The sequence below is a fragment of the Sciurus vulgaris genome, assembly GCF_902686455.1.
Source record: "Sciurus vulgaris genome assembly, chromosome: 7".
Classification (NCBI taxonomy): domain Eukaryota; kingdom Metazoa; phylum Chordata; class Mammalia; order Rodentia; family Sciuridae; genus Sciurus; species Sciurus vulgaris.
The window spans coordinates 100,687,560-100,715,207 of record NC_136467.1 but is presented as its reverse complement, the minus strand read 5'-3'; the positions used below and the strand labels follow the sequence as shown (position 1 = coordinate 100,715,207).

The 27,648-nt window shown below is 37.4% G+C and overlaps 2 protein-coding genes across 2 annotated transcripts in view; one reads left to right on the top strand and one right to left on the bottom strand.

Moving 5' to 3' along the window:
* LOC306665749 (DNA primase large subunit-like) overlaps positions 1-27,648 on the top strand; it is a gene marked incomplete at its 3' end in the record, with an annotated part of 290,898 nt that overhangs the window by 80,909 nt on the left and 182,341 nt on the right. Inside the window, exons 2-4 of the mRNA XM_079147377.1 lie at positions 22,073-22,236; positions 24,002-24,105; positions 27,481-27,560. Of these exons, the coding sequence (XP_079003503.1) occupies positions 22,083-22,236; positions 24,002-24,105; positions 27,481-27,560 (338 nt within the window). The 5' untranslated portion in view covers positions 22,073-22,082. The remainder of the gene's footprint in view (positions 1-22,072; positions 22,237-24,001; positions 24,106-27,480; positions 27,561-27,648) is intronic.
* LOC306664978 (putative arginine--tRNA ligase, mitochondrial) lies at positions 12,667-14,036 on the bottom strand. Its single transcript, XM_079146130.1, is given in 2 exon segments — positions 12,667-13,669; positions 13,671-14,036. Coding segments are annotated over 2 exon segments (1,200 nt in total). The 5' UTR covers positions 13,889-14,036; the 3' UTR covers positions 12,667-12,687.

Sequence of the window (27,648 nt, the reverse complement as noted above, 5' to 3'; positions counted from 1 at the left end):
CGGGGAATATATGCCACCTGAAGGCAACCACCCCTAGAAGGACAGCTTCCTAGTGGAGCACCACATTGTCAAGTTCCTCCAAGACGTCAGGCTACTGAAGGCTAAGAGGTGAGTTATTGGAAACCTATAAAGACAATATTAGTCAATAGAGGAAATCTGCAATATCCCAGAGTTTCACTATTAGAGGGGTAGATACCTGAACAATATGAGAAAACAAGGGAAGAAAATGTCCCAAACAAACGTAGATGGTATAGCAATAAATTCCAATGACAGCATGGCAGAAGAAATGTCAGAAAGGGAGTTCAGAATGTACATAATCAAAACGATCAAGGAAGAGATGAAAGAGCAAATGCAGGCATTGAAGGATGAAATGAAAGGGCAAATGCAGGCATCAAATGATTGCACCAATTGACAGTTAAAAGAACAAATACAGGAAGCAAAAGATCATTTCAATAAAGAGTTAGAGATATTGAAAAAACAAACAAACAGAAATCCTTGAAATGAAGGAAACAATAAACCAAATTAAAAACTCCATAGAAAGCATAACCAATAGGATAGAACACCTGGAAGACAGAACCTCAGATATTGAAGACAAAATACTTAATCTTGAAAACAAAGTTGACCAAACAGAGAAGACGGTAAGAAATCATGAACAGAATCTACAGGAACTATGGGATATCATGAAAAGGCCAAATTTAAGAATTATTGGAATTGAGGAAGGCTTAGAAAAACAAACCAAAGGAATGAACAATCTATTCAATGAAATAATATCAGAAAATTTCCCAAATCTGAAGAATGAAATGGAAAACCAAGTACAAGAGGCATATAGGACTCCAAATACACAAAATTACAACAGACACACACCAAGGCACATTATAATGAAAATACCTAATATACAAAATAAAGACAGAATTTTAAAGGCTGAGAGAGGAAAGAATCAAATTATATTCAGGGGGAAACCAATATGGATATCAGCAGATTTTTCAATCCCTAAAAGCTAAAAGGACCTGGAACAACATTTTTCAAGCTCTGAAAGAAAATGGATGTCAACCAAGAATCTTATACCCAGCAAAACTTACCTTCAGATTTGACAACGAAATAAAATCCTTCCATAATAAACAAAAGCTAAAAGAATTTACAAAAAGAAAGCCAGCACTACAGAACATTCTCAGCAAAATATTCCATGATGAAGAGATGAAAAACAATGATGTAAATCAGCAAAGGGAGGAACTACCCTAAAGGAACAACCAAATAAAGGAGAAATTAAGTCGTGTCAAAAAAAAAAAAAAATGAGCCAAATGACGGGGAATACAAATCATATCCCAATAATAACCCTGAATGTTAATGGCCTGAATTCATCAATCGAAAGACATAGACTGGCAGATTGGATTAAAAAAGAAAGATCCAGCAATTTGCTGCTTGCAAGAGACTCATCTCATAGAAAGAGATACCCACAGACTAAAGGTGAAAAAATGGGAAAAAATATACCATGGACATGGACACAGCAAAAAAGCTGGAGTATCCATCCTCATTTCCGATAATGTGGACTTCAAGCCAAAGTTAGTCAGAAGGGATAAAGAAGGACATTTCATACTGCTTAAGAGGAGCATAAATCAGCAAGACATAACAATCATAAATATCTGTGCCCGAAACAGTGGCTCATCCATATACGTTGAACAAATCCTTCTCAATGCCAGAAATCAAATAGACCACAACACAATAATACTAGGTGATTTTAACATGCCTCTGTCACCACCGGACAGACCCTCCAAACAAAAATTGAACAAAGAAACCGTAGATCTCAAAAACGCAATCAATAATTTAGACTTAACGGACATTTATAGAATATACCATCCAACCAAGAGCGAATACACTTTCTTCTCAGCAGCACATGGATCCTTCTCTAAAATAGACCATATTTTATGCCACAAAGCTACTGTTAGCAAATACAAGAAGATAGAGATACTATCTTGTATTCTATCAGATCATAATGGATTGAAATTAGAAATAAATGACAGAGTAAAAAACAGAAACTACTCCAACACCTGGAGATTAAATAATATGCTATTGTATGATGAATGGATAACAAAAGATATCAGGAAGGAAATTAAAACATTCTTAGAGGTAAATGAGAAGAAAGAAACAACATATCAAAATCTCTGGGACACTATGAAAGCAGTACTTAGAGGAAAATTTATTTCATGGAATGCATTCAATAAAAGAAGAAAAAATAAACAAACGACCTACGAAAAAGAAGAACAGCAACACCAAAAGTAGTAGAAGACAGGAAATAGTTAAAATCAGAGCTGAAATCAATGAAATTGAAACAAAGAAATAGAAAAAAAATTGACAAAATAAATAGTTGGTTCTTTGAAAACATAAACAAAATTGATAAATCCTTAGCCACACTAACAAAGAGAAGAAGAGAGAAAACCCAAATTACTAAAATTTGGAATGAACAAGGAAATATCACAACAGACATGATTGAAATACAAAACATTATTAGAAGCTATTTTGAAAATCTATACTCCAACAAAACAGAAAACCTCAAAGACATCAACAAGTTTCTAGAGACATATGAATTACCTAAACTGAACCAGGAGGACATACACAATAGATCAATTTCAAGTAATGAAATAGAAGAAGTCATTCATTCAACAAAGAAAAGTCTGGGACCAGATGGATTCTCAGCTGAGTTCTACAAAACCTTTAAATAAGAGCTCATTCCAATACTTCTCAAAGTATTCCATGAAATAGAAGAGGAGGGAACCCTCCCAAACTCATTCTATGAAGCCAATATCACCCTGATACCTAAACCAGACAGAGACACATCAAGGAAAGAAAATTTCAGACCAATATCCTTAATGAACATCGATGCAAAAATTCTCAACAAAATGTGAGCAAATCGAATACAAAAACATATTAAAAAGATAGTGCACCACTATCAAGTGGGTTTTATCCCAGGAATGCAAGGTTGGTTCAACATCCGGAAATCAATAAGTGTAATTCACCATATCAATAGACTTAAAGTCAAGAATCACATGATTATTCTGATAGATGCAGAAAAAGCACTTGATAAAATACAGCATCCCTTCATGCTCAAAACCCAGGAAAAAACAGGGATAGTGGGAACATTCCTTAACATTGTAAAGGTCATTTATGCTAAGCCCATGGCCAATATCATTCTAAATGGTGAAAAACTGAAAGCATTCCCCCTAAAAACTGGAACAAGGCAGGGATGCCCTCTTTCACCACTTCTATTCAACATTGTCCTCGAAACTCTAGCCACAGCAATTAGACAGACCAAGGAAATTAAAGGGATATGAATAAGAAAAGAAGAACTCAAACTATCCCTGTTCACTGATGACATGATTATATATTTAGAGGAACCAGAAATTTCCACCAGAAAACTCATAAGTGAATTCAGTAAAGTAGCAGGTTATAAGATCAATGCTCATAAATCCAATGCATTTTTATACATAAGTGATGATCTTTAGAAAGAGAAGTTAGGAAAACTACCCCATCCACAATAGCTTTGAAAAAAATAAAATACTTGGGAATCAATATAACAAAAGAGGTGAAAGATGTCTACAATGAGAACTACAGAATACTAAAGAAAGACATTTAAAAAAAACTTAGAAGATGGAAAGATCTCCCATGTTCTTAGATAGGCAGAACTAATATTGTCAAAATGGCCATATTACCAAAAGTGCTATACAGATTCAATTTCAATTCCAATTAAAATCCCAATGATGTGCCTTACAGAAATAGAGCAAGCAATCATGAAATTCATCTGGAAGAATAAAAAACCCAGAATAGCTAACGCAATTCTTAGCAGGAAGAGTGAAGCAGGGGGTATCGCAATACCAGAACTTCAACTATACTACAAAGCAATAGTAACAAAAACAGCATGGTATTGGCACCAAAATAGACAGATAAATCAATGGTACAGAATAGAGGTCATGGACACAAAACCAAATAAATACAATTTTCTCATACTAGACAAAGGGGCCAAAAATATGCAATGGAGAAAAGATAACCTCTTCAACAAATGGTGCTGAGAAAACTGGAAATCCATATGCAAGAGAATGAAACTAAACCCTTATCTCTCACCCTGCACAAAAATCAACTCACAATGGATCAAGGACCTTGAAATCAGACCAGAGACCCTGCAGATTATAGAAGAAAAAGTAGGTCCACATCTTCAACTTGTTGGCTTAGGATCAGACTTCTTTGACAGGAATCCCATAGCACAAGAAATAAAAGCAAGAATCAATAACTGGGATAGATTCAAACTAAATAGCTTTCTCTCAGCAAAGGAAATTATCAGCAATGCAAAGAGAGAACCTACAGAGTGGGAAAAAATCTTTGCCACTCATACTTCAGATAGAGCACTAATTTCCAGAATGTATAATGAACTCAAAAAACTCTACATGAAGCATACAAATAACCCAATCAACAAATGGGCTAAGGATATGAACAGACACTTCACGGAAGATCTACAAGCAATCAACAAACATATGAAAAAATGTTGACCACCTTTAGTAATAAGAGAAATGCAAATCAAATCTACCCTAAGATTCCATCTCACCCCAATTAGAATGGCGATTATCAAGAATACGAGCAACAACAGGTGTTGGCGAGGATGTGGGGAGAAAGGTACACTCATACATTGCTGGTGGGGCTGCAAATTAGTGCAGCCACTCTGGAAAGCAGTGTGGAGATTCCTTAGAAAACTTGGAATGGAACCACCATTTGACCCAGCCTATCCCACTCCTTGGCCTATACCCAAAGGACTTAAAATCAGCATACTACAGAGATACAGCCACAACAATGTTCATAGCTGCTCAATTCACAATAGCCAGATTATGGAACCAACCTAGATGCCCCTCAATTGATGAATGGATAAAGAAACTGTGATTGATACACACACACACACACACACACACACACACACACACACACCATGGAATATTACTCAGCCATAAAGAATAATAAAATTATGGCATTCGCAGGCAAATGGATGCAGTTGGAGATTATCATGCTAAGTGAGATAAGCCAATCTCAAAAACCAAAGGACAAATGATCTCACTGATAAGCGGATGATGACACATATAGCGGGTGGGAAGGGGGCAAGAATGGAGGAAGGAAGGACTCTCTAGAGGGATAAGAGGGGTGAAAAAATAAGGGGGAGAAAAAAATAACAGAATGAATCAAAAACTATCACTCTAGGTAAATGTATGATTACACAAATGGTATGCCTCTACTTCATGTACAAACAGAGAAATAAGATATATCCCACTTGTTTACAATAAAAATGAATTTAAAAAAGATTAATACTCCATTGTGCATGTATACCACATTTTTTTCCCCATTCATCTGTTGAAGGGCACCTAGGTTGGTTCCATAATTTAGCTATTGTGAATTGATCTGCTATAAACAGTGATGTGGCTGCATCAGTGTAGTATGCTGATTTTAAGGCCTTTGGGTATAAACCAAGGAGTGGGATAACCAGGTCAAATGGTTGTTCCATTCTGAGTTTTATGAGGAATCTCCATACTGTTTTCTAGAGTGGTTGTACCACTTTGCAGCCCCACCAGCAATGTATGATTGTACCTTTTCCCCCACATCCTTGCTAACATTTATTGTTGCTTATATTCTTGATAATTGCCATTCTGACTTGAGTGAGCTGAAATCTTAGAGTAGTTTAGATTTGCAATTAAGAGTAATTGCTAGAGCTGTTGAATATTTTTTCATATATTTGTTGATCAATTATATTTCTTCTGTGATGTGTCTGTTCAATTCCTTAGCCCATTTATTGATTGGGTTATTTGTTTTTTTGTGTTGTTTTTTCAGTTCTTTATATAAGAGCAAAGTTTTAATAGTCACAAAAGTGGACCCTCATGCAAAATAGTGGATTCCCATTTATTCCTCTCACCCTCCAAATTGAGAAGTGTCTGCTTTCTTTAAATCATTAAAGTTGCTATTTTATTCAGTTATTTTCATTTGTGTAAGATATCTGTCAGGCCAAAACTAATGTACTGCTGTAGAAATGTAAAATAAGGTAAAGAAAGTACATTTTAGAATGAAGTACAGGTGTAGTAAAACAAGAACAAGAAGAACCCAAAACCAAGCTGAAAACAGGGGCATCACACTACAGTCCCAGCTATTTGGCAAGTTGAGGCAGGAGGATTGCTTTATCCCAGGAGTTTGAGGTCAGCGTGGGTAACAGTGCAACAAACCAACAACAAAAGCAGAAAACCAAACAATAGGGCTGCGATGTATCTCAATGGTTGGGTGCTTGCCTAATATGCATGAGGCTCTGGGTTTGATCCCCAGCACCGCAAATCAAACAAAAAAATCAAAAACACCAAAACTTTTTGATTCTACAGCCTCCTCCCTGCTTCTGTGGCCTCCCCCCTCTATTCTCCCATATCCCATCTGTCACCAGGCCTCACCAATTCTTCCTCTTAATGAGGATTGGAATCAGAAGGCCGAGTTCTCATTCTCACTTGGTACTTACTAGTGCTATGACCACGGACAGTTCTTTCCCTGCCTGAGTGTGTGTGTGTGTGTGTGTGTGTGTGTGTGTGTTTTCAGGCAGGTGAAAGGGTATGATTCCAGTGAGGTCTTGTACATGAAAGTCCTTTATAAACTATCATTTACCACATAAAAATGCTTGATTTTATTCAGGGCTTTAATGTGTATTTCCTTGGATGAGTAGTACTCAAATTCTGTAATTTTATAAACTAAAAAATTTGATTAACCAACCTAGCATTTCCAAATCAAAACATAAAGAAAGAAAATTTCCTTACCACACCATTTCATAAAAGGAAAGACATTTTAATAGAAAAAGTGCTGGAAGGATGTACTCTCAGAATAAAAAACAATCCTTCCTCACCTTGCTCTGACTCGCATTTCTATGCCATGTGGTTCTTATTATCATTTTGTCACATACTAGCCCCCAACAATCAATGGTTCTAGAAGCAGAATTTGGGAATCATTATTTTAGACTAAAATGTGCAAAGTGATAACTTCCTGAACTCCATACCCATGTTGCCTTCTCCTCTAGCCACTGTACACTTGGCATCCGATAATTGTTTTTGTTAAATGAATCAATGAATGCATGGTAGACACATGTTTCTTTTTGAGTCCAGTGAAGAACTGAGCCTGATTCTTTTATGGTTATTTAAAGGGTGGAGGAATGAGAAGCAGAAGATGAGTTACATTTAGTAAAGAAAGCAGTCAAGAACCTATTTTTCATCTCCCTTCTCCTGTATTCTCTGACCTACTATTCATAGATCTTATATAACACCAAGGGTGTTTTTAAAGTAACAGAACCTTGCTGGTCCTCAGAGCCAGAGGGGTTTAGTTTATTCTGCAGGAAGCAAAAGTAGAGGTTCAACACGTGGTTTCTTTCTTCTGTCAAGCATGGCTTGGCAAATCCACAGAAGGGTTGATGTTCTTCCCCTGTTAAGGTCCAGGAGGGATGGAGTTGGAGCAGACACTCTTTGCCACACACACATACTTTTTATCACCTTGTTCATCTTTATACGGGAAGAACTTACAACATAAGGAGGGGTATAAGAGTTCAGTTTTAGTGGAGTTGGACTTCCCCTGTATTGGAAGCCTCCACCTGGGACTTGGCTTTCAGCCCCCTCCATCCTCACAAGCTTCAAGTATATAGGTCCAGTAACTCCAGCTCTCTTGCATGAGAGGAGATCTGGATTAGAATAACACCCTGGGCTCAGCTCTGATGGGCAAGGTGGGAGTACACAGGAAATTTTACTTGCTGCTCATTGCTATATGTGTATGTGTGTGTTAGGGATCTGAGGACTGGATAGTGGGTGGGCTCCAGTCCCTTGAATGTGGGTTAATGTATCTTCAAGTTTGAGTTTAGTCTTCCTATAGGTAAGAGTAATGAAGGAGTTGTTTTCTTTATTAGTTGGCTTTATAAATCAGCACATTTTTCAAAGATAGACATTATTTTTTCTTGGATAAGTCTTAGTGTGAACTAAGATTGCTATTTGCCTGCTAACATAATTCTGATTCTGCCTTTAGAAACAATAGTTCTCATCATTATACTAAGCTGCCTTTGTTTCTTTCACCTTTGCCCCTTGGGGAAACAATAGCACTAAGGAGGACCTTTCTTGACTGCTCTCTGCCTCCTCCTGCCCCAGACCCAATCTTTCCAAAAGTATCTTGAGTCAAAGGCTTTCCCTTTTACTTAAAGGGGATAGGGAAGGCTGCCAGTTGAATTTGCCAGGTGTGGCAGTCTTAAGAATGGGAGAAATAGCCTAGAAGCTTCTCACCTCATGGTTTGCACTGATTTATCTTAAGAATAAAGTGGGGGAAAGCCTGCCAATCACAATCAGATTTCCTAAACATAGGCACTACTACTAGGAGTTTAAGCAAAAACTTTTTAATGGATTATTGATTATATAAGTGTTGAAATTAAGACAACTGAGATGCAATTATGGTTGTTTTCCTTTGATTTCCCCATGGTGCCCCACATCAGGATAGATACTCCAGAAGGCATTCCCAGGACTGGCTTGGAGGTGAAGTTAAGACAGAACTTTCAGTCTCTCTCTTACGGTTACCAGATTCTTGCTTCCAAATATTTACTGGCTTTATTTCCAAATTTGAGCCACCAACTATGAAATATTGCCTCACCTGGCAATGCTGAGAATACAAAATGTTTTAGGGAATAAACATACTTCATGAATATTTACTAAATACTTTAGTTATTCATTTGGTTTTTATGAACATAGCTACAATTGAATATATATAAATGTTGGACTATATATATGCATATATACATATTTATTTCAGGTTATTTAACTCTTGAATTTTTAAGTGCTCCATTCAAGTACATACTTGATTGGCTAGCAAATATTTTGGCTTTTCAATATTTGCCACTGAAAATTTCCATATATTTCATTGATTTCAAGATAGCTGTTGAATTTTAAATAGTACATTAAAAATTGTGTCCAACAGAGAGGTGAAAATTGTTGCTTGTTATTCACATATAACTAAGAGGTAAATATATAAAATGCCCTAGCAATGAAAGTACCATCTTTATCTCTCAAAGGCACAACTATTAAAACATATTTTTCTTCCTTAATACTTTGTAGCTTCATTAGGGCTAATGGAAAGTCTAAACAACCTTGAGCAGTTTGGAACAGTGCTTTTAAATAACACTGTTTATCTTTCACAGAATAAACACTCCAAAGTCCTACTACTTCTTTCCCTAAGCCAATGCATTCTGGAAAGAATTATGTCATGAAAATCCATTATCTCTAATTCCAGAAAGTAAGCATTGATGTTTTAAAAGAAGATATTTTTCTAAAATTTCTAAATTTGTCAAAAACATTTAAAATTAATACATAGCATTTATCCTATGTATAGCATTATAAACTACAAGTTTACTGTTAATCTGTTTTATTATTAAACTAGTAATTCTCAAGTTCATGTTATGTAAATAAGCCCTTGAGAGGAAGAAAATTACTGAGGATATCAGGAATTGATATATACCACTTTTATGTCATAGTAATTATTATGATAGTTTACATATTCTTATAGTTAAAATACTCACATGAGAAGCATGTATATTTACATATGAAACACAAACAAAATTATAAAAGTAATATTAAAATTAGTAATGTTATGCTAAAATTAAAGGGCATATGCTGAGCTTCATTGTTAGATTTAGTCACCTTTTTATTTGCTTTTTAAAAAATTTTAAGCACAGTAGATTATCATTTGAATCATTATTATTTACATAGATGGTTTTATTTATTTAGATTTAAAAAATGACTTCAGTTGGCATGCTAATGAATTTAATTGTTCATTCCACCCCCCCAAAAGAGTGAAAAATCTAACTGAAAGCCCTCACTGTATATTTACTTTTATACACACTGCTCATATGCTAGGGCAAGTTGGTAGATCAGAAGACATAATCAAAGCAACATTTCTAATTGTGATACTAATTGAGAACTGGCTGGATGGGCTGGACAGGTTGTTTCAACCCATGAGTGTCTTTTGAATGACCTATCCTGTGGAAACTCCTGATCTGCCACAACTCTCTATTCCAACTACTGTGAAATCTTTCTTTGCCAGCAAACTGAAGTAGTATTTGTCATATTTGACTCCACTGAAACTTTTTCATGTTTGAGCTCCCCTGATGTACTCAATTAAATAATGATTAATTTTTCTACACTGTCTTCACAACATCAAACCAAATCTTTATTTACTAAATAAAGTAATTTTTTTTTCTTGAAGTACTAGGGGTTGAACTCAGGGCCTTACACATTCTAGGCAAGTGCTCTCCACTAAGCCACACCTCCAGTCCTACTTATTAAATACCTTAAGAAATTAAAGGCTTATTTGTGAGAATATCTTGTAATTACAAATTATGACTGCAAGAGAAAAACTAGTTATTTCTTTATAACTGTTGGGGGGAAATTTGAATTGAGAATTGGATTTTCCAAATCCATGATGGTAGTGCAGGGTGATGTTTGACATTTTTGACTTTAAAACCTGCAAATCAAAGAGCAACTAGACATGGTTATTAATACATTGCAAGCAAAATCATGTCATTTCAAATGATTACATGACACTAACAAGATTGGTGTTACATGAAATGTCTTGCACTGAAGCTAAATGGAATTGTTTGGAAACAAATAACCTTTCAACTGAAATAGGATATGCTTGTTATTAAACTTCTAAAGTTTACCATAAAAAAATAGAAGGAAAAATGGAAAAAACTGGAAATTATAATATAATGAAGGGGACCCATCAATGTGTTGGAGAAATCCTGGATTCAATCATATAAATGAAATTGCTTTGAAAATTATAATGTGTTCTACAATTGTCAATATCATTATTAGGAAGCAAATATAATTGAAAAAATCTGGTTTTAGTATGTTGTAAATAAGATTAGATTATGTTTACACAGCGGACAGAAAATTCCCCCAGTGAAGGTCATTAATCAGAGTTTGTAGAAAAGCAGCTGCTCCTATCATTCCACTGGAGAAAGCACAAAACAATTCAATCCCTTCATGAATGTTCTTGGGGGAAGATTGACCTTGGTTCTAAGAGTTACTTGTGTGGCTTATGTACGTCTGTGGATTGGGGAAGAGGTGGTATTAAGTTGGGGAGGAAAGGACTTCATCCCTGGGAAAGAGGCTGGAGTGCTTGATTTGGGGCCCATTGCCTGGGGTCTCATGGTGGCAGAGTGGCCTAGAAAAGAGAACAGAAGGTGAGAAGCCTGTCCCAAGTACCTACTCCATTGCTTCTGGGACACTGATCTAAAATATTTAAACTCATAAGAAAAAATCATATTCCTCCTAGAAAGATGAAGTTTTTGCCACATGAACCCTGGTTGATGGATAATGTTTTATTGTTCAAAGGGAAGAAAATGCCAGAGAGGTGATCCCACATGTTACTTCCTTTCCTTTGTGTCCCTAGGTAAGCCCTCAACATTGATTCTGAAGTGTTTGATCCTGAAGCATTTGATCAGTAGAGTAAGGTAGATTCATTTTTCATTCCTTGACTTCCATTTTCTGAAATGTTAAGATCACTTTCCAGTGGAGAATGCTAACTTTTGGACATGATTATCAATCAGTTAGTCAAGCTGGAGTGAAATCTTGGCATCATAGTAGGATCATATTTACACCTACTTCAGTTTCCAAAAATCAGCCAACTGAGAGAAAATATTTTGATCAGGAATTTCAATGGGAAAGCCAAAATCTAGAGTGAAAACACATCTTCTGTGGAGGATTACATCAGAAGGCATATGAGAGCCCATCTGGAATTAGAGATAAAAATAAAAGAGTTCAATTCAGTTCAGCAGACAGCTACAGAGTGCCTGTTCTGTGCCAGGGACTGGGATGGAGGCTGGGAGGCAGGAGCACAAAAATGGATGAGGATAGTCTTCTTGGTTTCAAGCTGCTCACAATCTAATAATCACTCTCATATTGAAAATTGAAACACTCTGAGTAGTTCGAACCTAAATAGAGAACAAATGTTTCTAGGATCTTACTGGCTCCATGTGAAATTACCGATTCACTTTAGAAGTTCTCATTTAGCAGGTTATATGGACAGTGCACTGGAAAATATCATCAATTATAAAGCATAAAATAAAATTGTATTTTAGGATAGTTTCTTGCTTATTTAGATTTGTGTGTGTGTGTGTGTGTGTTGTGTGTGTGTGTGTGTGTGTGTGTGTGTGTGTGCATGCATGTTGCTGTCAATTGAACCCTGCATCTTCTGCATGTCAGGCAAGTGCTCTACTGTTGAGACACCAACAGCCACTTAGGTCTTTTCTTAAGCTTTTTCCAAATCATGCCTTTAAACATAAATAGGTGATTCTAGGTAGACAGGTCTTGCACAGTGGATTTCAGTCTGGCTTAAATTTAAATAGATGAAGAATAAAAAGGGACATTCTATCAAATTGTTAGGCACTAAATGGATTTTGTGTTTGCTAGAAGTAGGTATTTCTTATAATCTTACCATGCTCTGAGCTGGCATGAATAATTGGTACTGTAATAAAATAAACTCTGCCAAAAAGTTAATCTAAAATGTCTCATGCTATGGTGCCTGTGACAATTATCTACAAATGATAAGTATTGCTCATAACTATGGGTATTTAAAATTTTTTTTTTAAAACGCCATTTTAATTAGAAATTACATCCTATATACAGGAATTATTCCCAGAAGTTTCATTCCATGGGCCAAGACAGAACGGACAGCTTTGAAAAGATGGAGTCTGGCCCCAGCCACATCAGGAGGACTGTCTTTTATTTGTAGTGTTTTGTGTGCCACAGCTGCAAGATGACTTAGAGTTAGAAGGTAACTAACAATGTGTCTGGGTTGAAGGTCCTGAGATGATCTAAAAAGCACCTCGTCGAACCTGAGAAGATGCTGAAGAATTGAAATAGACTGTGGCTCTTGTAAGCAACCAGTGTTGAGGTTATTCAGATAACCACATCCTAAAGTCTCTTCCAAACTGTGGAGGCGGGCGTGTGTATACTGCAGGAATACTCCTGTATCCCCACGACTCTGGAAAACACGATCCCAGCTGAATTGATAGTCCGATAAGAGTAAACCTCTGAAGTCCTGAATAATGAGTGCTGCAAGCCCAACCCTCTCTGCAGTCTCCTGTGGGTTCTCTAGTTCATTAGTTGTCTTTATGGAAGCCATGTTCTGTAGCATCCTTAGTCGAATCTCATTTAAGACATCTTCCAGAAAAGTGACATCTCCCCTTCGTGTCTTCATTCCTTGCACTACTCCAAAGGGCACATGCTGGCACCTTTCTGCCCAATCATATCCCATGATCTTCAGCATTTGGAACACTTGCTGAAAATGCTTTTTTTGCCCTTTATCTGTCACATAAATCATTGTATCAAAATTATACTTGTCCATTTGATCTATAGCAGCCGCTACATCTCTGGTTGTATAGAGAGAAGTCCCATCACTTCGCATTACAGTACAAATTGAAGAGGGGTCACCGTTCCCAGAGAGATCTACTACAGCTGTTCCTTTTATTGTTTTCTGTAGGAGTCCTTTACTGTCCAGCAACTTTAAGACTTCTTGAGATTTTTCACGATAAAATGATTCTCCTGAATATTCATCAAAGTATATTCCTAACCGTTCAAAGAGATGCTGTAAAGGATTGGAGTTTTTCTTCATAGCCGAACAGTTGGAAGCCTGTTCCCAGAAGACCAAACTGCATGCCCCAATCTCCAAGGTAATTTATTCTTGTTACTTGATGTCCTAAAGCTTCTTTGAGATTTGCTATAAAATTTCCTATGATGGTGGAACGCAAATGTCCAACATGAAATTTTTTGGCAACATTAGGTGAACTAAATTCAACCACAATCTTCATCTGGGGAAGACCAGAGAAAAGCTCACTTTTTAGTCCATATTTTGAGCCATCTTCAATTACTTGTTGTAATACTTCCTTTGTTAGTAGTTCTCTGTTTATTTTGAAATTTATAGTTCTTGGACCAGTGCTGATTTCACTCACCACTGTATCACATTTAAGCAAAGTTCCTTTATCATACTCATTCCTTATACATCTTTTTCCTTGAAAGTGCCGCTTCCGCAGGTCCATTGCCAGTCAGCTTTCCAGAGTGTTGGATCTTCCACCAGAAAACTTGATCAAATCAATATCTGCAGTTCCAATTTCCAGAAAAGAAGAAGTAGCTGACTTTCAGCTATCTGTGGATTCTTTACTGGAAAATAGGAATGACCCTTTAAAACCAGATATTCAAGTTCAAGCCAAGAAACTGGCAGAGAAGGGTTATTGTTTGAGACAGGAGATGTATGGGATCTCTGAAGAATCAGAACAATGAAGGTCACTTTAAAATTATTTTGCATGGCTAAATCAAGGTCACAATTTTTTTTATTGTATTCTTTTTTAGTCTCCATGTCTATAAATAGGCCCAAGAATGAATAGTTTTGCTGTATACCGTGTTCAGGGTGATTTCACCTCACCCTCCCTCACTATAGGAGTAAACTCAAAGCCAAGATATTGGATTAAACCTCATATGATTTCCATACAATACTCTCCTGCCCTAGGCCCAGTCTTAAAGAGTCTGTGCTCATCTCTACATTATGCTACCCCAAGTGAGAAGACTTGATTAGTACATCCAATTTCTTCCTATCACCACCACCTTCTAGATGCATCTGGGATGCTGAGAAGCTCCAGGTAGGACAAACTACCTGGGGGGTTTAAGTTTCCTCCTATCATTAAAACTAAGGGAATTTCACTGGCAAGTGAGGGTAAGAATTTAGGTAAGGGAAGTAAGTGACTCTCAGTGAAACAAACCTTTGGATCTTGGCACATGAGAGGCTTAGAGACAAGGAAGATAGGCAAGGAGGAGTGTGGGGAGCCATCCTTATCTAGTAGAAACAGATGAGGTTCAGCCATGGGACACAGAGGCCTGACTTCTAGGAACTGGCAGCCATGGAGGTCTGTCCCAGATTTCCAGGAAGTCTGTGGTGCTGTGTGGAAGTGGTTCCCTTTCTAGTTCTGATAGTTTCCCTGAAAAAATGGCTCCCCTAACTCCACCCCATCCTGTTCATCACAGAAGCAGTTGCTCCCCGTCTTGGCCCCCTCTACCTCTGTGACTATAAATAATGGAGTGGTAGGCTACTCCATGTTGTTAGAGGTCAGATTTGGTATGGCCCCGATCCCATCACATCCCCTCTCATTTAAAAAGAGTATTGGCTCTTGTGTGTTTATTGATTAGATAAGTTTATGGATAACTGGTTGATTTACAGTCAACATCATCCTCTGGCAGTTAACCCTTTTCTCATCTCATCATGTGGGACATGGCTGAGAAACCCCCACAGAGGAGGATCTGTGTCATCAGGGAGAGGTCCCATCACAGACCTTGGAGAAAAGTGGCAGGGGACCTCATGAGTATAAAGTTTGCATCTCAGGAAACCTCCTCACCCAACCTTCAGCAGTCCATGCTTTGAGATCTCAGTTCCTATTTTAGTCAGCTTTTTTACTGCTGTGACTAAATGATCTGACCAGCACAATTATAGAAGAGAAAAGGTTTATTTGAGGGCTCACAGTTTCAGAAGTCTCAGTCCACAGAAGGCTGGCTGCATTCCTTGGGGCTCGAGCTGAGGCAGAACATCATGGTAGAAGAGTTTGGCAGAGGAAGCAGCTCACATCATCAGGAAGAGGAGAGGTAGAGGCAGAGGGGGAGGGGGAGGGGGAGTGGGTCACAGGAGAGACAGATAGCACTCTCAAAACAGGCTAATTCAAGGACAGTTTTTGCAGACATTATTTACAAAGGCACAGGGAATTACAAGTAATCAATGGTGCATCAAGGAGGGCTTACTAGAAGTATATCACGGTCTCTCTGACTGGATGACAGAAGAGATTTGTTACCACACCCATAGTGAGAGGGTCATTTGGGACTCAGCCACCTTGAGAAGAGCAATGACAAGTTGAGGGACACAGGTAGCCTTGTTGGGAGGCATTTATGAGAATAAGCACACTGATCTCCTTTCCCTCTCTCCTCCCCATCTCCTTTTGGGACTCCTGACTAAACCTAAATGTAAGCAGCACAGAAAACCATTTATATATTCCATTTAAGACAGGATCAGAGAACAGGAGAGAGGACTAAAGTGCTTTTAGGTGGGGAGTGAGAAATGAAAAATACCCAGTGCATACATATCTTCTCTCACAACTTGCTTTTTTATGTTTTTTTTGATATTTATCTATGTTAATGTGCTCATTTAATTGTAGTTTGTTCATATTCACTATTTGGTTTTTAAAATATTTCACTGTGTGAATAGACAATAACTTATTTACCTATTTTTCTGTTGATAGATTGTTTCTAGTGTTTTACTATTTTGATGTTGCCATGAATATTCTTGTTAATGTTTTTCATATCTATGCACAAAAATTTCTCTGGAGGATGTATGGTACTTAAGAGTAAAATCACTGTACATGAATAAAGAGTTGTATACCTTTAAATTTATCATGTGATATCAAATTATTCTTTCAAAGTAGTTGTATCAATTAATACATCTACTTGCAGCATATGAGTCCCTTGTCGATAATCCATATTTTTTTGTCCCTCTGGTGAGTGTACAATGCTATTCCATCTTGATTTTAATTTGAATTTACCTAATTGCCAGTGTGAACATATTCTCCTATGTTCATTGTTCATTTTTATTTCTCTGTTGTTAAATACCTGTTAAAGCTCCCCCATCATTGTATTGTGTTTTAATTTTTTAAAAAATTTTGATTATGTTCTGATACTATTCCTGTGATACTTATATCCTTCTCCATTTTTATGGATCATTAAAATATATCTATACATATTTAAAACATTAATTTTAATGCAGTTAAAATTATCAATCTCTTTTAATTTGGGCTTTTAAAAAACATGGCCAAAATATACATAACACAAAATTTACCACTTCACTCAATTCTAAGTGTATAGTGGCATTAAATACATTCAAACTATTGTGCAGTCATCACTCTCATCCATCTCAGTCTGTTTGTCCTTTTTCTGAAATTTTATTTAAATTTTTTTTAGTTGTAGATGGACACATGCCTTTATTTTTATTTATTTATATTTTTATGTGGTGCTGAGATCAAACCCAGGGCCTCACATGTGCTAGGCAAGTGCTCTATCACTGAGCTACACACCCAGCCCTTAAATTTTCTTTTATATGGGATTTTGCTATGTTGCCCAGGCTGGCCTCCAACTCCAGCCCAAACCATCCTCCTGCCTCAGTCTCCAAGTAGTTGAGACTACAGTGAGTGCCACTGTGCCTGACCATTTATGTTTTGTTGCAGAAATTCTTTGCTATATCAAGAATGTAAAGACCATCTATATATTTATTCTAAATTCTTAATATTTTTGCCTTTCATGTGTAAGGCTTTAATCATCTGAAATTTTTTTTTTTAATGTATAGTGAAATGGAGTGAATGAAGTTCACCCCCACATGGATAGCCAGTCATTCCAGTATCATTTAGAATTGTCTATCTTTTTTACATGAATTTGTACAATGGGTCTGTCATATACTGGGCTTCTTCATGGGGCCATTTCTGGATTCTCTGTTCTGTTCCACTGATTTGTTTATTCCTGTACCACGAATAAATATTATGGAATTATAAGAAGCCCTCCATTTACCTGAATGCTATTTTTCTGAAGATACATGTGAATAAATCTAAAAATTTCTGGTTTCTGCTTCATGGTCACATTCTTAGTCTTTCCTGTGTACTCTTTCTAAAATTTCAATGCTTCCTCCAAAAACTTTATAGCCTTCTTCTCTGGTTGATTTTTCTGCTTAGCAGTTATTACATAGTAATGTGTATTTTTATCTTGTTTATTGTTTCTCTTTCTCACTAGAATGTAAGGTTTCTAAGGACAGGAATTTGGGGTCTTTCATCACTTTTGTGTTTCCAGAATAGAAAACATTGCCTGGTTCTTAGTAGGTGTTCAATTAACATTTCTGGAATAAATCAAATGATGTGGATATATGGACGTTTAATCCTCCCTCCCACACGAGAGTATGGTTTCTTCTAGCTTTCTTGCTTATTACTTTAAGATTAATAAATCTAAAACAAAATGAGAAAGAATGAGATAAATGCTCTTTCTTTCCTAGCCAACTCCTAGAGGTGGGTAGTGAAGTGGGGAGGTGATGGGACTAGAGGTTTGCATTAGCTTTTATGGGTCCACTATTCTGCTAGAAGGGCTTCCTCTTCCTCTGCTTTCCATGGCAAGCAAGGCTGGCTGGACCTAGAGTTCATAGCATGCTCACTTAATAAAGAAATTTACCACACCCCTGTTTTTTAGGGCAACACACCCTGCACAAGGGAAGAATGAACACTCACTTTGATTTACCAACCATGGCAACTAACCTCTTAACTGTGTGACACATTATGGGACAGAAGTCCAGGGATCTGGAGTCATCTAAGGGTGAAAGCTCTGTGAACCATTCTGTCTACAGCTGGTATTACCCAGGGCAGGCACTGAATTGAGCAATTATGATTCATGAAAATTCTGCCAGAAAAGGTACTCTGTGCTTTATTATAGGCTAAAGTTAGGAGCCAAGTCATTCTGGAAGGAATGTGTATGAAATTTTCAGATGAGGACTTGAAGTTTTTTAGGATGGAGTCACATTTGATTCAAACCATCTGTTTAGTGTGAAGCTGAATTTAGCAGGTTTTTAAAATACATCTCACAGCATTTATAAAGTCCATTTCATAAATATTTGTTGAAGGCCCATGGAGTGCTAGGAACAGGGGTTACAAAAATGAATGCCACACTCATTCCTGTTTTTGAGATAATTATGGTTTATTGGAAGTAAAATTTTATGTTTTCTTCCTTTTGATTGTGAGGTATCTATAATTTATAAGAATTTGGTTTCCAGGACTGAGAATTGTATCAACCGATTTTTGATTTTGAAATGACTACATGAAAGCCCTAACAGTGATTACTGAAAATGTGTACTGAAATGTATAACATTATTTTGCATTACTGCTTATGTGATATGTAGATTCATATTGAAATTTCCCCTGGATACAGAAAATATTTTTCAGTCAGGTAGTGATCAAAACAATGGTTTTAGAAAATAATAAAGATTCTGGAACAGTTGAAAGACTTGGCCTATTTTGTTCCCCGAGATTTAAAATAGATTTTTAATATAATGGAAAGGCAACTATTAAAGTGACATGGTAAAAAGTTGTTAATGTTAAATATTAACATATTTTCCAGTTCTTTTTGCATTGGTCATAAAAATGACATTAGTTACTTCATCTTTTAATTTGGAAGATATTGTGGTATGCACTTTAAGGATCACAAAGATAAACAAAAGGATCTGCCAGAAAAAAGAGCCTAAAATCAAGTAGTGCTAGTATTTTTAATGAATTGCACATAGTGATCATAAAGTTTTTGAGACAGTGTACAAACTTGGTTTGTTGGTGAATTTTTCTAAAGGAGACAGATTACCAAATTGTTGAGTAGCTCATGTTTCCAAAAGATTGAGACCTTCTGTGGTAGAGGAATAATATGATGAGAAAAAAATGACATTGTATGGGAATCATAAATAGCCTCAGGGACTTAAATGAGCAACACAGATGGCCACATTGAGCATTTTCATTGTAAAAGTTTTCCTGCTTTTGCTGGGGAAAATTTCTTTGCTGTCAATGAAAATGTTTATTTTTCCTACTTTATTATTACTTTGTTTTTTTTCTTTCCCATTTCCCAGGTTGTTATCTTGAATTTTTCTTTCAATTTGATTTAAGTTCTTTGTGTCCTAATAGTCTGATAGTATTATCCTTTTTGACAATGTATTTATGGTAAGCTTTTGATGACTACACAATAATTATGTGACCTTTAGAGATGCATAATTTTATATTTTCATGGTTAAATCTTTAGACTTTTTTCTTAGATTCCTTCCCTATCCACAGATAAGATGCTCTCCATAAACGTTCTTATGGTCTGTGCTCCAGATTTTATATATATATATATATATATATATATATTTTTTTTTTTTTTTTTCAGGCAGTTCATATGTTCTAAGGTGTCTTTGGGCCAGGTGATGTTTAATATTAAACCTGACACAGAAAGAAAGGAAATTAGGGGAACCTCTGCTGTAACACTAGTGGAATTAGGACAGTGAGATGGTTTGCACAGTGGTGCCTGGATAGTCCTGTTCTTCAGTTTATCTGTAAAATGGGATAACATTAGAACCTATCTTAAGTGATTTTGAGAATAAAATCATTATGTAAAACTATTAAGAACAGATCCTGGCACAAAGGACATTCACAGTTTAGTCCATACTGGGTAGGTGCTTTGAATCTTGATATTGCATCAATGTATTGTGCATATCTAAAAACTTGATCTTTTCAAAGGGTTCTTCACCTCCAGCGATTACTTTTTCCAGAGCTGCCCGGCGCCAAAAGTAAGGGAGACACGCCTCCTAGGGGCCAAACGCGAAGTTAACTGCCAGCTCTTGAAAACCCTGGACCGCTGTCGGAGAGCCAGTGTGCCTTTAATGCGTTCCCACATTTGTTAAATAAAGGACGCATCCCCTTGCTCCGCATCGCTTCCACTTCTTCCACCCTACTTCCCTCCAAGGCTGATCTGTCCTAACTCCCGTGGATTTCTGCGAATAAGCGCTCATTCACTCATTCTAGTCCATTCCACAGGACATTACTATGTGCGAGGTGTTGTGGGGAGTGTCCTATGAACGTGGAACCTGCCCACATGGGGCTTGTAGCCCCAAAGAAAAAACAAAACACGTATCCTAGGTAGATGGGCACACTAACAATTACTTTTCGCTTCTGCTTTCTCATTGCAAAATGGGGTAAATGATCGTTGAAAGATTAAACAAGGGGAAAAAGTACCCCTGTGAGCCAGAAGCAAAGAGGAGCTCACCGTCTGTTCGTTCTTCATTCCTACCCTAGTTAAAAAGTGATGAATGCCATCCCTGCGGTTAAAACGCCTCATATCCCTCAATTAATGAGACCCTCGTCCTTGTCTGCAAAGTTATAATCGTCTGGTCACTTTTGCCGCTGGCATTATCATCCCATCCCAGTTTTAACCGCCAAAATCTACCAACCGCACATACCGGAGTAGCGTCTTAAGAGTTGGGTGGGAGGAACTCCCAAACACTCGTATTCAAGAAATTTTAACCAAAAGGTCGAGCTACCCTTTGCCAGCTGCGCCCCACTGAGCACGCGCACGGTCGGAGCGCGGTGGGCGGGCCGTGGGGGGCGGGAATTCTGCACCAGCGACTTCCGCTTCCGGTCTCAAATGAAATCTCCCGCCACCCGGGAAAAGTGGTTGTCAGCGTTTGTGCCTTCTCGAGTTTGGGCGTTTGCAGGTAAAAGAAACTCCCGGGATTGATTTAGCACCGAGAGTAGTCCTGTTGTACAGGTTTGCAAGTCGAGGAAAAAAAGGAGATCACTTTTCTGACTGTGGGAGCAGAAGATTGTGGGGTTGTTTAGGGCGAGAAGGGGTGCAGGAGGGGAGTTGGGGAAATCGGGGGTGGGAACTTTTATAAGGCACCTGTGAATGCATCCTAAAAGGATTTCCCAAAGACTGGATCAAAAAGACAGTTGTTCTGTTTTCCCAGGGTCATAGTATAGAAAGTTAATAGGACATAGTCCTTTACGTCTCTGATCTAGCCAGAACCTACCGCTCTTTCCTCGGACTTTAAGATTGCAGTCCGCATACACCCTCATCTTAAGTCTTGGGGATTGCAGATATCTAAGGGCAGTGACACAAAGACCACAGGGAGCAGGTTACATCACCTGACTTTAATTTTGCTTAAAGTTAGGACTACCACCTGCATCTTCCATTAGTACACCTCCCCCCACCATTACAAAAATTATTCCAGGTGTATGTATAAAATCTGGAAAATATATCACTCAGGGATAACCACTGTTAACATTTTGTGCCTGCCTTCAGTTTCAGTATTCATTATGTGGAATGTATTCATTATATTCAGTATGTGGAATCATTTTTTGGTGTGTTTTGTTTGTTGTTTTCTTTTCAATTCCATTTTCATGTGCGTCTTTCCAAAGGCGATCCAAGATGCAGTTTTCTGGAGGAAGGTGGAAGAAGCTGAGGTTGGCAGGAGACCAAAGGAATGCTTGTTACCCTCATAGCCTTCAGTTTTACTTGCAGCCACCTACTGAAAACATCTCCTTGATAGAGTTTGAAAACTTGGCTATCGATAGAGTTAAATGTAAGTGCTATTTAAATTAGATTGTGTATATCATAATTTGTGGGAATGATTCAAAGTAATTTATCTCCCTCATTCAGCAATCTGTTCAACAAATGTTTATTGAGGATTTTCATTGAGGGCTTGGTATTTATTTATAAATACATATTTATTATCTTTGTATTCTAGGTGGCAGGAAGTTTGAAGTGAACCCTGTAATTTGTATCTTTGTTGAAGCTGCATTCTAGAACGTAGAGAGAGACCTAAAATAATAGTCATAAATCAGCATTTTTACTGCTTTAGTAGAAGTAAATAGTGCTATTGAAGCATAGAAGTGGGAGTAACTGATTTAGTCTGATTAAGTAAGTCTTCTTAGAGAAGTATAGGGTGGATGGAGAAGTGTGGATAACCAAGGGCATTTGTGCCATGCTGATGGTATGGTATTGCAGTGCAGGGGGACGTGGCCACACTACTAGGGCCTGCTTATCCTCTGTGTGTTGATGAAGAAAGGAATGAGTTAGACATGAACTGAAACAGATGTTAGTACTGTCTTCAGATTTGATGTTAACATGATAACCTGTGGCAAAATCAGAAAGAGGGTTGAGATACTGTCATTCATACTTAGAGGAGCAGGGTATGAAGTGCTAATACTGAGATGAGGGCACTAATTATCTGTTTGATGAATGTGAGAGTGAAGGCAAGGGAGAAGAAGTTTCAGAAAGCTTAGTCATGTCAGATGATTCGTAGTGATTGAGATGATAATAAATGCGTCCATTGGGTTTGGCACTTAAGAGATGAAATGGTAAGGCCCTGAACTGAAGTAATGACAATGGCATTGATAGAAAGGGAAAGATTTAAGGGATAATAAGGAGATGATACTATTTTTTTGGTGCTGGTGAGAGACACAAGGGCCTTGTGCATGCTAAGCATGTGCTTTACCACTGAGCTATACCCTAGCCCCCAAAGAAAGTATTATTGAGAGGATTTGGTGGTTGTCTGGATATGAGGAGTGAGGGAGCAGGTGTCGGGTAGCTGAAAATCCATCTTGGATGATCTAGTGGATAGAAACTCTGCTAATGTAGCTGGGAATGGCAAGAGGAGGAGCAGGAATAAGGGGAAGATAATTTGGTCTGGAAATCATAATAAGGAGCTACCCACAGAACATGGGTTCAGGAGATAATTTACAAGATTTTCATTCTTGAATTAAAAAATGCCTCAAGAGAAGAATCCATCTGAGGAAGGATTGATAAGAGACTTTAAAGGCTCTTTGAACAGTATGTGACATCTATTTAGAATAGTTCATTGGTTATGATGGTCCTGCTTCCTCACTGTTGTCTTTCCCTTCTCTATTTCATCAGGAAAGAAACGCCTGGGCCTGTTGTTGTTGTTGTTTTTTTTTTTTTAAATGATGAGTCTTGCTGAGTAAATGAAGCAGACTGCCAAACAGCCAGCTCCATATGAAGAATGCAAGCAAGGGTGCTTGGTTTATTTTCCATACTAATATAATTTTCCATTCCTCAACAATAGTGACTTAGTACAACTGGGATTATCCTTTATCCTCTCTCCCCTGGTTGAGATTCTTTGGCATGTTAGACTTTGCTGTGGAATATGAATATTTTCTGCATGCAGATAGAGATAATCTTCTTAGAAGCACGTAAAGAAAATAAAACTGTTATTTTGTTACGTTCTAAAAACAAGCAATTAGGAAGTTGCTGTCCATAGTTTTGGTGTTGAATTTTAGTTTTAAAAATTTATCTTACATGTTTACTTTTTTTTTTTTCTTTTTCAGTGCTAAAAGCAGTTGAAAATCTTGGTGTAAGCTATGTGAAAGGAACTGAGCAGTATCAGAGTAAGCTGGAGACTGAGATTCGAAAGCTTAAATTTTCCTACAGAGTAAGTAAGAGAGGGAAAATAATTCTTTCATCATGTTTGTGTTCATAGTATTGTATAAGTTATGGGAAAGGTCTTAATATTAAGCACAGGCTTTTATAAAGACTAATGTAGCATAGGCTGCACAAAAGTACCTAGGTCTACTGGGGTAATTGACATGCAGTCATATGATTATAATATGTTGAAATTTCTCAACCTCAGAATTATCATTATTTTGTGCCTAGTAATTCCTTGTTAAAAGAACTGTCCTGTGCATTGCAGGATGCTCAGTAGCATGTCTAGCTTCTACCCACTCACTGTATGTCTCCAGACATTGTCAAATGTATCTGTGTAATACAAGATGATGAATGTGGGTGTTAGAAGTATGTTCAGGAACTTCAAGAGCACGGATGATGACCCAGCTGAAACTGAGGATTTTTGGGAAAGCTTTCCAGAGGAGGTGGTGCTGGAACTGCATCCTGAAAGATGTGAAGATGTGCTAAGATTTTTATTTTGGGAAGATGAGTGCCAAGAGCAGATTGATAGGGTCCTGTCACTCAGGAGTAAAAACAGGAGACTGCAAATAATGAGTTGAATTAATGAGAAAAGGGGACTGATTGAAGAGATATTAAGGAGGTAGAATTAAAAGATTTTCATAACTTATTATAGGGGAAAGCAGAGAGAAAAGTTAAGAATTACACACAAGTTCCCTCCTCCCCCAATCCCTATGGTACTGGGGATTGAACCCAGGGTCTTATGTATGGTAGGCAAATGCTATACCACAGAGCTACATCCCCAACCTTTTTTAAAATTTTGAGTCAGGGTTTTGCTAAGTTGCTGAGGCTGGCCTCAAATTCACAATCTTCCTGCTTCACCCTCTTGAGTAACTGAAATTACAGGCATGTGCCACTGTGCCTGGCTGACATATAGGTTTTTGATTTGGACAATTAGGTGGATGGTGGTGATATTTTGAGATGTGGAATCCAAAAAGAAAGATGAGTCTTAGAACTAGGATGTTGCATTTAGTTCTGGACGTAACTTTGAGGTGCCTGTGGCAAATTCAGGTGGACAATTGGATATACGAATCTGGACTTAGAAGACATCTTTAGTGGGAGTGCAGGTTTAGGGGAGGTTTGGAATCATAAGGAGTAGGTGAGAATATCCTAGGGAGGTAATTTAAAAAGAGAAGATGATGTAGGATATGTTGTGAAGAATGCCAATATTTAAGGTTAAGTGGAATTGGGGGAGTCTGGGGAGGAGATTGAGAAAGAGCTTTCCGAGAAGTAAGAGATGAATCTGGATAGTAGTGTCATAGAAGCCAAGGAATGCTAGGATTTCAACAATAGTTGTCATATTATAATGATAATATAGAAGTAATAACAGCAGATAGTTGTATTATGCTTACTATGTGCCAGATTTTGTTCTAAGTATATTTATATTAACCCATGTAATCCAGACAATAGTCTTTTTGCATAGGTACTATTGTTGTCCTTATTTTACAGATGAGGAAACTATGTTATTTACTGATGGGCTAACTAACTTGCCCAAGCCTTTAGGATGGTAAGTGGTGGAGCCAAGATTCTGATCTGGGCATTTTGTGTCTATGGTGGTACTCTTAACCACAGCAGTCTCAGATGCTTAAGATAGATCTTATAAGGTGAGTTGTAGAGTGTCCATTAGATTTAATAGCTGGATGGACCCTCATAGATAGGAGCAGATTCAGGATGGTGGTTGGAAGAGAGAGGTGAGAGGTGGAGACGTGGGTATGAAATATGATCTCTTCTAAGATGTTTAGCCAAAACAATAGGAGAGAAATAGGGTGGAACTTAGATGTTTCACAGAAAAGAGAAGTTGTACACATACACTCACATGCACATGTAAATGGTGTGTGCGTATATACATTTATATACATATATACACACATGACAAGAGATACTTAAACATGTTTATAAGTTGAAAAGAAAGATCTACAATAGAAAGGAAGGGAGCTTGATACTTTGATAGAACATTAGATAAATCAAGGTTATCCTTTAGAGGCAAGAGCAAATGAGTTAGAGGATTTGGGTGTAGGGATTAGTTTTAGGTACAAAGAAGGAGAGGTGCTGTGCCCATGAAGATGACAGGGAAAGTAACACAACAGGTGGATGCAGAAACTTGGAGCTGAAGGGGTTTGCCTGATGACCTGGTAAAGTCATCTGTTCAGAGAGAAAAGAAAGGGACTGTGGTAGGGACCTTAGAACAACTGGTGAAGATGAAACATTCTTTCTAAGAAATGAGGAAGGAGACAATTATGTGTCAAATTGTCACATTGCTGACAATGTGTAACTGCTGCTTAAGCTTTGTTACTATAATTTGGATCTGGAGTGTTGTCCCTGGGCACATATATTAAAATCTTGATCCTCGGCTTGGTGCTATTTGAATGTGATTCAAACTTTAAGAAGTGGGACCTAGTGGGAGTTTGTAGACAATGGAGGGTATGCCCTTGAAGGGGATTGTGGAGGCCTGGTTTTTTCCTATCTTTTTGTTTTCCTGGTCTTCACAAGGTGAGCAGCTTTGCTTTGCCATAGATTCCCTGCCATGATGTTCTACCTTGTTGTAGGACCAAAAGCAATGGGGCCAAATGATGGTGGACTGAAATCTCTGAAACCATGAGCCAAAATCAACCTTTCTTCTTTTTAAGTTGATTGTCACAGGTACTTTGTTACTGTAACAGAAAGGTGACCCTGCACAAGCTATATAACCTCAAAGTGCCTTAGTTCTTTAAAATAAGGGTATAGTAATACCTACTTCCTAGTTTTTTTTTTTTTTAAAGATTAAATGAATTGCTACATTAAAAATGCATAGAACAGTGCCTGGTACCTAGTGTGTGCCTGAAATGTGTTTGAAATGTGTTTACTATTTTGGTCTTAAATAAAGATTTGTTGGCCTTGGTAAGGGTCTACTTGAGTTTGGAGGCCATCAATTTTTATATTCTAAATTCTTTAAGTTGTATATGTTGTTTCCCCAGAAATTCTCAACATTTTGAACATAGGCCTGCAGACTGTAGCTACAGATTGATTTTGAATTTTGGTTTTGCCAAATGGTTGGAATTAAAGAAGTTGAGGATTGGTCTAAGAAATGGTTGAAGCAGTGAGTAAGTACCATAGGTATAGGCTGGATAAGAAAGAAAGCTAAGAGAAAATAGTTGAGTCCAAACCTGAAAAGTTTTGATGAGATCAGTTCAGTTCTTAGTTTCAGTTGGTTGTGGCTTAAGTAAAATGATAATTATTCCAGAAAGCATATTAAGAGATGTGTTTTTGAAACTTTTTTACCTTACCTTGACTTTGGCTGGCTCAATAGTTCTTTATACTTCTTTTCATTCTCATGCATTAATTTTATTCATGTGTCATTATTTTTAAGGAAAACTTAGAAGATGAATATGAACCACGAAGAAGAGATCATATCTCTCATTTTATTTTGCGCCTTGCTTATTGCCAGTCGTGAGTATACATTTGAACTCTCACAAATTTGAAATCTTGGGTTATAAATTGGTATATGGGAAGCAACATATACTGAACATAGGAGAAC